Source organism: Oryx dammah, unplaced genomic scaffold (genome assembly GCF_014754425.2).
Source record: "Oryx dammah isolate SB20612 unplaced genomic scaffold, SCBI_Odam_1.1 HiC_scaffold_29, whole genome shotgun sequence".
In the NCBI taxonomy this organism is placed as follows: Eukaryota; Metazoa; Chordata; class Mammalia; order Artiodactyla; family Bovidae; genus Oryx; species Oryx dammah.
In genome coordinates this window covers 106,198,578-106,214,491 of record NW_024070213.1, presented here as the reverse complement: position 1 = coordinate 106,214,491, position 15,914 = coordinate 106,198,578, and the positions used below count along the sequence as shown (strand labels likewise).

The 15,914-nt window shown below is 34.9% G+C and overlaps 1 protein-coding gene across 1 annotated transcript in view; it reads left to right on the top strand.

Moving 5' to 3' along the window:
• ACSS3 (acyl-CoA synthetase short chain family member 3) overlaps window positions 1–15,914 on the top strand; it is a 168,225-nt gene that overhangs the window by 60,508 nt on the left and 91,803 nt on the right. The window contains exons 5-7 of the mRNA XM_040234490.1: window positions 4,616–4,756; window positions 13,876–13,956; window positions 14,037–14,132. Coding sequence (XP_040090424.1) covers window positions 4,616–4,756; window positions 13,876–13,956; window positions 14,037–14,132 — 318 coding nt within the window. The remainder of the gene's footprint in view (window positions 1–4,615; window positions 4,757–13,875; window positions 13,957–14,036; window positions 14,133–15,914) is intronic.

Below are 15,914 nucleotides of genomic sequence, written 5' to 3'. Positions count from 1 at the left end.
GGATCTTCCCAACCCAAGGATTGAACCCAAGTCTCCCGCATGGCAGGCAGATGCTTTATCCTCTGAGCCACCATAAGCCAGTAAAGTAGATGTTATTACTGGCCCAATTTTACAGATGAAAAAACTGAGTCATGGACAGGTCACACCACAAAGTCACAGCCAATAAGTGCTAGAGCCAAGATTTAAACTCAGTTTAATGACTTCTAACCAATGAGATATATGCTGTTTTCTTTTGCTTTATAAATGCTATGGATATGGATATGTTTCCAATCAGATTTTTCTCAAGCAAATATCATCTTTTACCTTTTTAATTATTAATATTTGCATACATCTCTATTTTACATTCATATCATAATACAATATTATGCATATTGTAGGCACTCAGATTATTATTATTATTTTAATTTTTGAGATATAATTTAATACAATAAGATAGATCATACGAGTACATTTTGATGCATTTTCAAAATTGTATGCACCTGTATAACTCCATCCAAATCAAGATAGAGAATTTTTCCATATTTGTTCCTTTTTCCAGTCAACTATTCCCCATTCCTAGAGGCACATGCTTTCTGATTTGTACTGTCATAGATTTTTTGTTGTTGTTGCTTCATTCCCAAGCTTCAAATAGATGGAATCATAGTATGCATAGACTTTTATGTCTCCCTTCTTTTGTTCAATATAATGTTCTTAAGATACACTTCTTGTGTGTCATGTATCAGTAGTTCATTACTCTTACTTTTGAGTAATATTTCATAGCATGAATATATAAAAAATTGTTTTTCTATCCTTCTATTTATGGAAATTTGGGTTATTTCCACTTTGGAGCTATTATGACTAGAGCTGCTATGAACATTCTTAATCAGGGCTGTGTGTGGATCATGTGTTTCCGTTTCTCTTAAGTAAATATCTAGAGCTAGTATTGCTGATTCATATAGTAGATTGCCGGGGTCCAGCCCCGGTAGATCCAGGGAATTTGAAGCGGGGATGGAGTCAGCGTCTGGGAAAGGACTATTTAATTAGAAATGTAAAGAGGGATTAGGGAAGTATAGTAGGAAAATTGGTGGAGAAAAGATGCTGAATAACTTGGTTTATGCGGAAAGTTAATAAAACCTTGAGACAAGAGGTTTGCACCATCTATGTAGGCCACCGGTGTCCACTTGAATAGCGGAGGGTGCCTTGGGCTCCCTCTTGCATGGGTCTTAGAAGCCACGGCAAGTAAGTAGACGTGGTGAGCCTACACACTTCAGATGGGAATTCAGCCTGAAAAGGAGAGGGAGGGAGAGGGAGAAAGAGAGAGAGAAAGAGAGAGTCAACACGGGGGGAGCCAGATTTCCAAGAAACCAGTTCGAGAAGCTGGTCTGAGAAATTGGTCCATCCTTTATTGTTCAGGAAAGCTTTTTATACTTTTGGTTGTACATAGAGATCAATGGATAATACAAAATTATGCAGGGTCAACAGCCCTGACTCTTATCGAGACCAGGCTTTCTCTCTGCATACCTAGCTGTATACACAAGTCTTAGGTGATTTACATCATCTTCTGACCAGAAGGCCAGTTAACATTTTACAGCCCTTTTCTAATAAGGGTAATAGTGTTGTTCTTCCCAAAGTCTGGTGCCACTCTCAGAAAGCACTAAATAAAGTTACATTCTTATATAGCAAGGACACAACAATTTATAACAAAGAAAGAGGAGTACAGTGATTTATAACAAAGAGAAAATTAATTAACTCAAAAGTCTAGTGTTGCTAACATCAAAACTACTATATTCCTATTTCTGCATCCCGTTTACATTGATTAATATCCTCCAGGTGCCTAAAAGATAAAGGATATGGAGGCCTGGCGGCTAACATTAACTCAACAATGAAACCCTTCACCAAACTAATTCGTAGCGCTAAAAGGCTCTATATCTTTAAGATGTTTTAAGCTTCGTGCCTCTCAGGGTTGGGGGGCTGTAAACAACTGTCAGGCAAGTTAGAGAGCCATCAGAGGGGTTTGAGCTGAGACACTCCTTTCATATGCAGGAGACCAGTTGGAGCTCTAAGTTAACTTTTTCCAGAGAAAGGTGGTCGGGGATAGCCCCCTGTAATGTCAGAAGAGTAGAGTATAGCAAATAGTAAACAGATTTTGGTTTCGGGGTAGATGCTCAGGCAGAGGACCCCTTGAGACCTGACTTGCCTTGCCCATCAGGTCTCTCCACATGACCTTGTCATGGATGGGATCTCCCGTGCTGGCTCCCGGCAGTAGATGTATATTTGACTTTACTAAGAACTTTGACACAACTTTACATAGTGACATAATCATTTTACTATTCCAGGAGAAAATTATGAGAGTTCTAGTTGCTCATTTTCTTTATTGTTTGATATTTTATCAAAATCTATTTTGATATATAACTATTTAATCTTGTACTTTCTGTTGCATGATGTAACTTTTTCCCATGTCTTTCTTTTTAACAGTAATGTGTTTGTATTTTTTTTTAAAAAACTCTCATAGGTAAGATTTGGGGATCTTAAGTTTTTCATCCGGTCTGTTTCTGCCTTTTAAATGAAATATTAATATTAAATCCATGTACATTTGATTAAAAAAGATGATAGCCTTCTCTTTCCTCTTAATAGGTAGAGATCCACTGTCTCTTTCCCCCCTCCCATAACTAGTTCCCTTTCTCCCTCTCCTTATTTTTCCTGAGACCTTTCCTCTGTTTTGACTTTCTTTTATTTCAGTTGGATATCTCGTGTCCTTCATATCTGACCTTCTGTTGAGGCAGTAACTAAGCCCAGTGGATTGGCTTTCCTTTGAGTTTAGAAAAGATACAGATTATGAGGCTCGGTGATGTATCTCATAACTAGGATTGCTTTTTTGCCAGAGGAGATGAAAACCTGGCTGCCACTCCTAAGCCTCAGGGAGGCTGTGATGGCTCAATTGGCAGGTCACATCAGTCACCTCTTGTGCTCCCCCAGGACTGCCTTCTAAGAGTGATAACAGCTAGGAGGGATATGTCTATAGAAGTAAATGCATGTATGAAAAGGCTAATGTTGATTTTTCCCCCTGTCTTCCTTCCATTAGATCTTCTTTAAACATGCCTGCATTTCTTAGCCTGAAGAATAACCCTTCATTCAAATCCTCATTTTTTTTGAACTGCAGTTATTTTTGTGATTACTCAATTGACATTTTTTTATTACACAGTGTGATGATTTTTTATAGGTCTGTAACTGTGATGCCCTAGGCTTGATAATTTGAATTGAGTTGTGTTTATCTGATGCATTAAAAACAAATGGAAATGGAAATATACAGTTTGATCACAGTTAATCATATTTATTTATCTAAATGGTGCCTCCAGGACACATCCACCATGGGGCTGGAAAAATCAGTTGGGCCTAAAACTTCCCCTTCTTGAAGGTCAATTCAGATTATTGTCTATCAATGTGCTTATTCATATAGGCATTATATTTGTGATACTATTAATATATTGAAGTATCAGTTTGTAATCGTATCCATTTAAATATATGACCATTTTTTTTTACAACCCCAATCAATAAATTAAGGAACCAGAGAAGCAGAAGTGACCTGGCTTTTAAAAATGTCAGTGTCTCTGAATTTAGTCGAGGGATTACCTGGATGAAGTGTAATGTTACATATGCTTTCTAGGTGGTAAACTTATTTTCAGTGAGGACTGTGTAGTCTTGCCTTGTGCCTTTACTAACAGGTTCAGCAACTGTAAATTTCCTGTTTTGTCATCTTGAGATTAGTCAACATTTCAGAAAATAACTAGACATGTATTGGATCATAACTCTAATTAAATAGCTATAACTCTCTGCTACAGTAATTTTTCCATAAGCCACTTATTTCTTCTTCACTGGCTTGTTTCATTGGCACCTTTCAAAGACACCTGTCTAACTTAAGACGTGTCTGTCCAGTTCATGGCTCTATTATCATAAGTTTACAACACAGAGCTTGGTTCTAGGAACACAGAAGAAAACACGCATTTCTACCATATTAGTATCATTGGCGGAGGAAAACTTGGGTAGCTTTGTATACATGTCACATACTCTCATTAATTTCAGAACTGATTTTTGTTCTTAAAAAAGTGAAAGTAGATTACCCCTCCTCCCTTGAAAGTGATTTAATATTCTCCTATTTGGAAAAATGGCCACAATATTACCCTTAAATGGCCCTTGTGTAAAGAGAAACTTTAGTAGGTTAGTTGAGACTTCATTGTGAAGACAGTAGTTCCAAAGTAGAAAGAAATAGATTTTGATCAATAGAAGTTAGTTTTTAAAGTTGATAGTGTACATACAGTTGTATAAACATGAACCTCTGTTAGTTAAGCTCTTACTGATGATGAAATCATGCCTGCATCACATTTAATTTCTTAAATATATCTCTAGGTTTAAATAAAACATTTTCTGCAATAAGTTCAGTTGAGATCAACATCAAACTGTTGAATTTCTTATGAACATTTATCCAAACTCATGACCCTGAGATATTGAGTTATAGGTCTGCCAATTAGGCCTAGATTTCAGGCAGACACTCAGACTAATATAGATTTCGTTACTCTCCAGCATTTTCCTAATGTAATCTCCTTTGTTCAGTGCATATTCCTGTGTTTTTGTTTTGTAGGATATGGTTCCCTTGGCTCCAGGTTGTTACCTTGATTGGGATGAAGAGCTCGCAAAAGCACAGTCGCATGACTGTGTTCCTGTTCTTTCTGAACATCCACTGTATATCCTTTACACATCTGGAACGACGGGGTTGCCAAAGGTATGCTCTCTCTTGTTGTATTCTTCAGTCACTCAGTCGTGTCTGACCCTTTGTGACCCCATGGACTGCAGCACACCACGTTTCTCTGTCCTTCACTATCTCCTGGAGCTTGCTCAAACTCATGTCCATTGAGTTGACGATGCCATCCAACCATCTCCTCATCCTGCCCTCAGTCTTTCCCAGCATCAAGATCTTTTCCAGTGGGTCAGCTCTTCCCATCAGGTGGCCAAAATAGGCACTCTCTTAGGGATAGTTATAGTGACAGATTTTTTTTTGCACCAAGAATATTTGATTACTGATTGAAAATGTTTGCAGACTTTATCTTGAGGTTTAGGCTTAAGTAGTTTATATCTTAAATATTGTGTCTAAATATATAGAACTATTCATTATATTTAATGCCAAATGCTTTGTCCTTATTTCATTAAAAATCTTCACAATATCAGCAATATTCAATTGCTTTAGTAAGGTATTAATATATATTTGATTGAATATCAGTTGGCTTAATAAAATTTTATAAAATATATTTTAAGTGAAATATTTTTTAAACTGAGGTATAACTTCCATACAGTATGCAATTGATTTTTTATTTAGAGGAATTCAATTTATCATTATAAATGCAACTTGGAGAACTGGCCTAGACAGTTTGAACAACAGTAATTTATCTAGAGTGTTGAGCTATTTGATTTGCAGCACTGAAGATAGTCAAGGATTTTTAAGTCTTTTTACCCTGAAAGGTGTTTTCACAAAGCAGAGTTAACAATGTCAATATTCTTGAATGTGTCAGATACCATTACCACTTTTGCCTGGTATCTCCAAATAACACTGTTTCTTTATATAACTTCATAAAGATTTGTGCAATCATCTTTCATCTTTATTAGGGAATTCAATATTCATTAAACCACAGAATGTTAGTGGGCAAAAGGACTTTTAACAATCACTCAAATCCTATATGACATTGGCCTCTATTAATATTGGAACTCTATAGCATCAGAATTCTGAACCATAACCTGTTAATATTCTCAAAATCGTGATTCTGTTAGTTTAGATTTAAATAAAGGAAGATCAAGACTTAAAACATTTTAGATGAAAGTCACTTGCTTGTGAAAAAGAAAACATTTGGTAGAAGGGCATATTCTCTCCGACTACAGACACAATGTTTGGTTACATTTTGGTCTACCATCATGTTCCGTATGTAGTTGGTACCCACACTTTTGTTGTGTGAATAAATAAATTAATGCATATACATCAAAATATTTGTGTCTTTGTAGAATCAAAGCCCTGTGCTTTTTTTGAGAACTCTGGTCATCTGAAAAATAAATTTTTTTATATTGCAGATTGGTCTGTTTAAGCAGTCCAAATGATTACTGGATGCAGTCTGTCCCTTCTACTTTTTGCAGTCAAGCATTATGTACCAGCCACAAAGAATCCAAATGAACATTTGGCTGCGAAATAAAAGGGACTAAGCAAGTTATAATCTAATATGAAAGTATCAACATGAGAGGAAACCACTGACCCTGAAAACATAGTAGAGCCTAACCAAAAAAATAAAAATCACTTTAGCTCCTTAAAAACCTGAAGGAATCTTATAAAAACTTTTGGTGCTACCTTGAGACTTTTAATCACTGAAATTCACTGTTGCCTGGACGGGGATCTATATGAGAGGGCAGAAGAAGAGTTTGTCATCAGTTTAAAACTGACTCAGCTAGTGTAGCGGAAATAAAATAAAAGTAATATATAGGGCATTCAATCTGAAAAGTGATGATTCCAAATAAAGAAGAAACCTAAATATCCCATGTTTTCTTTGCATCAAGAAGTACTTTGTGGAATTCTTAGATGCCCAAACTGATGATTGTTTGATGTTTTTATCATCCTTATTTTTTGATTACATTAGTAGTACCATCCTGAAGATAAATCTATTTCTATAGATTGGAGAAAGCTTTAATTGTTTGAAGATTTCTATTCACACTGAATTTAGTCCATGGATGTCCATTAGGTGCTAAAAGAGATAAAAAATTAGTAAACCACAGTGCTTTCAGCATAGTGGGATTGCGATATATAACAACACAGATAATGTAAGATAGACTGTGATCTTTCCTTAAGAGGGGAAAACCCTACTTCAGTCTCTTGAAGAAAAGATGAGTTTGAATGGCATCTGAAGAATTAAATTCCATTAGTTCAACAAATATTACTGAGCACCCAAATACATATCTGACCATCTTTTTAGAGTTCTGTGCTGGATACAGGCACTGAACAAAGAGCTATGTAATAGGTGATGTGTTATGAGGAAAAATGAAACAGAATAAGGGTGATGGGAGAATGAGAGTGTTGTTTTATCAGGGAGATGTCAGGGAAAGTACTCGGTGGTATGATATTTGAAGGATGAGTAGAAATTTTCATCAGGTGACCTCATGGGGAGGAGGGCATTCCAGGTTGATTGGGTCAATATAAGTAAAGACAGGAGCATGTAAGGTTCCAGGATGGCTACTGCAGTTGGTGCAAAAAAAAGTAGAGAAATGGCCAGATTTATAGGCAGGGGATAATTGTTTAAAATTTACCCAAGAAGTTTAGGTTATATACTACCTGTAAGGAATGAAGAGCACTGATGTCTCTTTAAGAGAGACAAAAATATGAAGGAAGGTAACCCTTGCACCATTACACAATGGAAGCAAGGAGACTGGATTTCAAGCTGTGCTTAGTTTTGGACCATTTATTAGGGAGCAATCAAGGATAAGAGTAAGACAGAGGAAGAGTACAGGACTTTGAACCTGAGAACATAAGAAAGTGGTTTTGTTTGTTTACTAAACTAGAAACAAAGGAGAATGGTTTGGGGCTGGGAAAACTGGGAGGTTTTGTGTATACTGAGTATGATGTCTCTTTGGGACATTAGCATGGAAATGCCCAGCCAGTAGTTGGAAATGAAGGTCTGCGTCCAAGAGTACAGCTGGATTTGGAGATAGACCCTGGAATATCATCAGATGTAGAGGACTAGTGTTTAATTCATGGGATTGAGTAGGCTTTACAGAGCAGGACATGCAGAATGGGAAGACAAAGTAGTCAATTTCAAGGTCTTTCAGAAATATTTCTCTTATCCCTTCAGTGGACTTTAGAATTTCAATTGCATTGAAAGTATATGTTGCCAACAAATACTTTGCCACTTATTTTATTCTACTTTTGAAATATATTACTTTTCATTTACTTATCATCATAACATTACATGTTCTCTAACAGTGTAGAATATATTTCATACACCTTTGAATCTACTATGGCACTAACCTTAGAACTGGGCCATAGCAGATCCAAAATATTTAATAGTATACTTTTCCAGTTAGCTCCAGATTCCTCTTATTTTTTAAATTGAAATATAGTTATTTATAATATTGTGTTAATTTCAGGTGTACAGCAAAACAGTTCAATCATATATGAATATATATATGTTAAAATCAATTCATAATTTAATAACTACATGAACCAAAAATCCCATATATATATATATATTCTTTTAAAATATTATTTTCCATTATAGATTATTACAACATACTGAGTATCCTGATACTTCTTTATTCATAAGATTTTCATTTCATTTTTGGTAGGTATAATCAGGATTAACAGGATCTGAATTTTTAATATTGAGTTTCCAGGAATAGAAATACAGGAAAGATGAGCATACATGAATTTATGAAACATTTAAATATAAATTTCATGTCATAATTTAGTTTGTTTTCTTGATCTTCATGAAGAAAAATAGTGTTGTGAACCCCTAAAAATATTCTACTTAAAACTGCTCGTTTCCCATAGGTGCATAGAAGATACACACAATTCAGTCTGTTCTTTGGCTAGAATTTGCAGATATATTTAGGGCATATTTGCATGTCTGCATCTGCCAACTCTGTATATGTCAGCTTGCTGTATGACAGGTTGCTCTGCTAGTGCTGCACATATTCTAGCATATTCTACAACTGAGCTGCTTTGTATACATTTCTGTATTGTTGTGCGTGTTTTTTCTGTTTGGTTTGGTTGACTATATTCAAGTTACTTCAAGGAACTACACAATAGAAGAATACCTCATCTGGATTGGGTGTCATTCTGGGAATGGGAGATTTAGTGATGCTCATATTTATCTTCTTTCAGCTTGCTGTCATGAGGTATGGTGATAACCAAAAAAATAAAAAGTGCCACAAGAGCACAGGGGAAAGAATTAGAAAGGAAGACGTAACAGGAAGGTGGGAGATAAGGCCTTTGTTCTTTTGTGAGTTTTCTATAACTTACATCAACTTTTATTCCTACATGTTAGGTGACTTATTTATATTCTAGACCATAGAGAAAAATAAGAGAAAGTTAAATAAAAAAACCTGTGGAAAAATTTTTTTAATCTGTAGTACAATTTTTGCAGCTTCCCTTGTGGCTCAGCTTGTCAAGAATCTGCCTACAATGCAGGAGACCTGGGTTTGATCCCTGGGTTGGGAAGATCCCCTGGAGAAGGGAAAGGCTACCCACTCCAGTATTCTGACCTGGAGAATTCCATGGACTACAGTCCATGGGTTGCAAAGAGTCGGACACGACTGAGCGACTGTTACTTTCACAATTCTTGCCGCTAAAGGCTGAACTCGCTACACCTTTGCCCCTGATCTCATAGTTGCTCAGATCCATAAAAAATTATACTGCTGCTGAAGTATCACCCATAGAGGTGGCTTCAGAGTCATCAGAAAGCCTGCAGCAGGAGATTTTATGTTTGAAGAAATATACCAAATGGAATCATTCCATTTCTACTAATATGACATTAAGTTCTGTAAATTTCAAGGATTTCTCTTGAACAAAGATAAAATTTTTTAAATTATAGTTTTCATATATTGCTTATTCATTGTTCACTTTTTAAATCAGTTGACATATGTATTAATTGTCTATTCTATGCTGAAGATACAAAGGCGTTCTACGGCACTGAGAGTGGAGGAGGAGAATGAGCAGTGGGTGGATGTTGTTAGTGCCCAGAGGCTCAGTGAAGTTTGCAGGACTTGGGCCATGAAAAAGGAGGGAGAGGCTTTTAACACAAGCAGTGGGTTTGGATGGCTTCCAGAAGAGGCGGCACTTTCACAATGTTGTTAGGTACTCCTGTGATGAAGTAGGAGATAACCAGGTGCAGAAAAGGGGTAAGGGCTCATTTTAGGAAGAGAGGATATCATCTGTAAAACTACTATAAGCACAAGAATATTGTTGGTTGGATTTTTTTAAGTAAGCAGAGCCATACCTCATACTTTTCAACTCATTGACTCCAGTGGTCCCATGGTGGTGGGTTTCTTTTTTTCAGGTAATATTTTTGTTTCCCCTTTCTTCTTATTCTGTTTCTACTTAATTTGCCAGACTGAATTGAAATGTAATATAAGCATGCATACATACAAAGCATATGCATGTGTGTGTGTATATATAGACATTATGCATATATATTTACATATGTATGTGTGAATGGATATATATTATATGTATGTATATTTGTGTGTTTGTCTTGTACAAGTCTTTATTACTTCCCTGATGGCTCAACAGGTAAAGAATCTGCCTGCAATGCAGGAGACACAGGAGATGTGGGTTTGATCCCTGGGTCGGGAATATCCTCTAGAGGAGGGCGTGGGAACCCACCCCAGTATCCCTGCCTGGAAAATCTCTTGGACGGAGGAGCCTGGCGAGCTACAGTCCACAGGGTCGTAAAGAGCCAGACACAACTGAGTGACTAAACTCATAGCCCAAGTTACTAGTGGGGCTAAACTTAGGAAGTATGTTTTGTTGGTTACTCTATGTAGACTTCTCCTACCTGAATATTTTGAGATTTGCCATTTAAATTTTTATAGATCTATTATAAAAAATTTTTCGGATAAGACTCCTAAACTCTTAATCTTACCACATGTCTCAATCTTCCTTCCTTTTTGTACTACAACTGATGTTATTCCAACTGCATTCTTTTTAAATTGTAGCACCCAAACAGTACACACTTGATATAAACAAGTTTTCTGTTTTACAGTAATTGACCCATTTATGATATTTTGTGGCTTTCTCTGTTCAAAGGCAGCTCATTAAACCGGAAACCATAAAGAACCATCTGTGATTAACTGTTGTCTCATTCCTGGGGGGTAAATAATTAGCCTTTAGTTTCCCTTGTGTGGATTGAATTTTTTTGAATATCTGTCTACATTAAAAGTGTTTTGTATTGTTTAAAGAACACCTTCACATTGTCTACTTTTGTACTGAGATAGAATTCATTTTGTGTCTTTATTTGGGGCACAGAGTTTTATTCCCACCTGAATGTCTTTAAGTTTTCCAGAAGAATTTAAGTATTATGCTGATCCTACAAAAACCAAAGCAGTGTATTGGGAGGCTATAGGGCTTTTCTGAAAATACATTAGATCATCTAATGTCTTTACTTTTAAGGAAGGTGGGATATAATTGCATAAAGTAACAGATTCAGAAGAGTGAAATGCAGTATGCTTGTGTTGTAGGGGTAAGCACTGATGGTCAACAGTATTTTTACCTCATAGTCAAATAGACTTCAGAATGCCAGTTTTTGTTTCTGGTTAATTTTGCATACTGGAATATAATGATTTTGTTTTGTTTTTTGAGCACAGTTTATGTATTTTCAGAGGTTGAACAGAGTTTATCTGTTGCATTTTAATTATCATTACCTGGAAACTATGATTAGAAACAAAAATGCTTTATCATATTAATTTTAACCACATGTTAATATTATAAGAAAGAAATGATCTTTTTAAAACTAATCTTTCAGTGTTTTTACTCTTTAACTTATGAAAGAGCTACATGGAGAGTATGATATTATGCACTTTTTTCCTACACTGTACTAAATAATCAGAAAATTGAAAGCTGTCATCTGAATATGTTAGGGGCAAGACCAGATTTCATATTGAGAATCTAGATCAATGAATAGAGAAATGATGCCAGATGAAAATTTTATACTCATTGTTAAAAAATTAAAAGTAAGTGGATATTAAAGATCAGTGATAAACAGACATGGCTTTTCTGTCTCTGTTAGCTCTGTTTTCATTGTTTTTAATGAGAATCTCTGATAAAAACTTCTGATTTTTTGACATTTCTGTCTTTTGTGCGGGGAAAAATAAAAACCAGTAATTGCTAGAATTAAGGAAATAATTTTGCTAGTAAGATGTTAAATTATTGACTGTATAATTTTAAGTTTTTTCATGCAAATTTTCATTTTTAAGTCTAACTTTTTCCGGGTCAAATGGATTTAAGTAGCCACCATTATATAGACAAAGCAACACTGGTAAATAACCTTTAAAGAAGGGTTCACTTGAGAGGTAAGCAGAAATTTGACAACCGGTCCTTTAAATTATCTTCTAAGTTTTACAAATGAATTACTACTCATTTATGTTCTCCTTAGCCTTTTATTCCTTTCTATCACTTCCTGTTGATTACTCTTACTCTCTATCATTTAATATAAAAAATTTACCCTTTTGTAATGATGTTTAGAATTATTAATTAAAAATGACCTCTAAATGCAGGGGCAACAGACAGGTGAAGAGAAATTCTAAAACATCTTAAGTGAAATCATGCCTGACATTAAATTTCACAGACTATTGATAGCATATTGTCTATGAAAAAAACCTCCTATTTTATCCTTTACCAAATGAATAAAACTTTTTAGAAAAGAGTGTTTGCAATTTGATTCGTATCAAATTCATCAAGATTTTGAACTGTAGGAAAAGATCTCAATAAGACAAAAAATTAGCGAAGTACATGGAAGACATGTACAGTATATACCGGTTGAAGACCTGCTCAGTTTACATGGGAAAATGCATGTGTGAAAATAATTGGCAGGAGCTTAGGATTTCTAATTCTCCCAAGATGATCAAAAGGGCCAGCTGCATGCTACCCATGTCATACAAGCTAGAAAGCATACCTGTCAAATGCCAGCAAAGCTCCCTGTGACATTTGCCAAGAGACCAGGTGTTGCTGCTGGTAGATAAAATGTATTCCACAGCTTGATACCTATGTTTTATCAGTGGTACCTGAGGAAAGCAGCAATTTTAGTAACAAACAGAAAGTCAACTTCCTCTTCACTCTCCTGATTCAGGTATGTGTGTTATAGTTACAGAGCTGTGCCAAAGTAGTTCAGCCAGTAGCATGCTCATTAATCAGAGCCATGCGTGCCCTTTCAGGTAAAATAATTATTTTCTTCACAGAGTGATTATAGCCGATCTACTAAGAGATGTTTGAAAATACTTGTGAGTGCACTATAACATATTTCTTAGCAAGCATTCACTTTCTTGCTCTGAATATTTACATCACTAAGTCATGGTGAGCCAACAATGATTCATGTTTATAATGAAGCAATAAATGAAATTAGTTAATAAATTTGCTGTCAGTTCTTATCTGTGATGACTCTTGCACTTAGTTTTCAAATATTAATCTTGTATTAACATTGAGTACGTTCATTCTCAAGGATATCTGCTCACAAACTGATTCATGAAAGCTATAGTGCTATACTGTAACAATCAAATCTGTCAGCCTTAGATTTAACTCATCAGGAGTTAGATCTAAAGAACTGCTCCACTCTAATACTGTGATAGCATGGTCCTTCAGGTTAGCATTTTAATAAGACTCCAGTTAGAATATGACTGTTTCCTCTAGGCGTCCTATTATTATTTAATGCTATGAAGGAATAAATATCCTTATGGTGCGCTGTATCTTAGGCACACAGTTATCTTTGACCTTTCTGTGGACTTAATTTTGAAAGTTTTCATTTTTGTTCTGGAAATATGTGTTAAAATGCACTGTTGATAATTGATGTTACCCCTGGAAAATTTTCTTTTTATTGCATGTGATTCTGTGAAATCATATTTTCTTTAGAAAGTCGAGAATGGTCTCTGAGAATGAATTCGACAAATGGACTGGTATGAGCAAATTATTCTGTGTTTGTTATTGGAGGTGTCAAAGAAATGGTGATTCAGGTACAATTATTAATACACGAAAACCAACGTTATTTATAGCTTTAGAATATGAAATACTTTAAACAGGAGCTTTTCTTAAGTGGATAGTATGAAGAAAGAGCGTCTTTTAACACATCGTCTATTGATTTTAACTTCATCTCTTCTTTCCTTTAGGGTGTGGTGAGGCCCACTGGTGGATACGCTGTAATGCTTAACTGGTCGATGTCTTCCATATACGGACTTAAACCTGGAGAGGTAATCATGGTTTTAAATTCATATTATATGACATTTATCTGATTAAGATATATGCATTTTATTTTCTTCTTATTGTTTAGGTGTGGTGGGCAGCTTCTGACTTAGGCTGGGTTGTCGGACATTCCTATATCTGTTATGGACCTCTTCTACATGGAAATACTACGGTTTTATATGAGGTAATAAAATAAAATTCATATCACATACACATAGTGTTAATTTCACTGAAAGTTTCTGAGAAGTAGTTTAAGTAGGAACAAAAAAAATTGAATGGGGACAGGGAACATTTTTATGTCTTCTTCCAGTTTAAAAATATGATTTCATAAGACAGAGAAATACATAGAAAATATACACAGCTATTTAAATTGTGTTGAACAAAGCCATAAAATTATATTCTGAAAAAATATACACTAAAAACCTTTATGTCTGTCCCTTTCTAGAAAATATCATTGGACTGATCCTGATTTAGAATCTTAGAAAACTGTCATCACAAAACAGAGAATCACCTTTTTGTGTATTTAGAGAATTAATGGATTTCAACTGTATGGTTTCTTGATTTTAGCAGATATTTTTGGTAGTTTCTGATGATTGTTGTATGTGTAAGGGAGAGGCTTCTAGACTGATCAGATTGAATCTTCATAGCTTTAAGATTCAGTTGCATGAATTAATGTTAACCAGGAACAATATTTTTGTGTGTATACTAGAAAATTCTGCTCATATGCCTATTCTATTTAATTTTAGTAAATGCTTTGTATAAATACTTAAAACATGTGTCCATCAGATTTGTAGGATATCGGAAGTTGAGAGGAACAGTAAAATGGTAGTTTGCTAAATCAGTACACAAAATAATCTTGGACTTTTGGGATAAAACACACAAGATGGGAGAATATGGAAATCCTTTCATAATTATATTAAAAATATAACTGCAAAAATGAAGTCAGGGAAATTTGAGTTGGTTACAATTTATGTGGTTAAGTCTCTGTGATTATAATTGTCTGTAGTTCAAACATCAGTGGTTGATAGGATGACTTTAAAAAATAGTCACCATATGCAATAGTATAATCTTATTTTCCCTTCTCACATTTGGAAATTTTTGTTCGGTTTAATGAGGAGAAAAAAAATAATTAACTTATTAGAAAGCATTTGGATGAAAGGGAATAGAGTGAAAATGTCATACAAGAAAGCGATGAAGGAATTGTGAATGGTTTAGTCTGATAATAGTAATATATTTAGTGTGCATATTTGTTAAGAATCTTTTGACATTTAAAGAGTTGCCACATAGTAATGTAGTAATGTGGAATTCCAGAGACCTAACTTTTGGACATAATCAGAGAAAATTTAACTGTTCATGAGTAGAATAGGCAGCTTCTGAAATAGAAGGCTCTCTTACACTTAGCCTTTCAACATCAAGAGAGGAATCTGAAGAAGAGAATTTTATATGTGAGCTATGGATAATATTATTAGATTATGTCAAAGTTCTTTAAAATCTTAACATTCTGCAAGTAATGATTCTGAAAAAATCAGAGACTGTTCTTAATCTTTGTGGCAATCTCCTAGTCCCAGCCAACATTTAAAAGCATGATTATTCCCACATTTTCAGCCGGCCAGTTTTCTGTATTGAAATGCTCAGAGATATTAAGGCAAACTTTGACACAAATATTACGCCATCTTGTACTACTCCTCACCTTTTATACTATGCCTCTGTCCTTTGTAGACTTAATATGCCCTGTGGCATTTGTAATAATTAAAACATAAAATAATCTTGACAGTTGTGTCCGATACTGAAGTCCTTGCAATAGAATAAGTGTTTTTATTAAAATAATAATTCCCTCAGAAGTAAACAAAATAAGCCTTAACACTAAAAACTTATAATGTATTGTGGAATTGCTAATATAAAGGGACAAAGTCAAAGATGCCATTATATTGATAAGTATTTATAAGTATTAGTTTGCCTTTAGGAC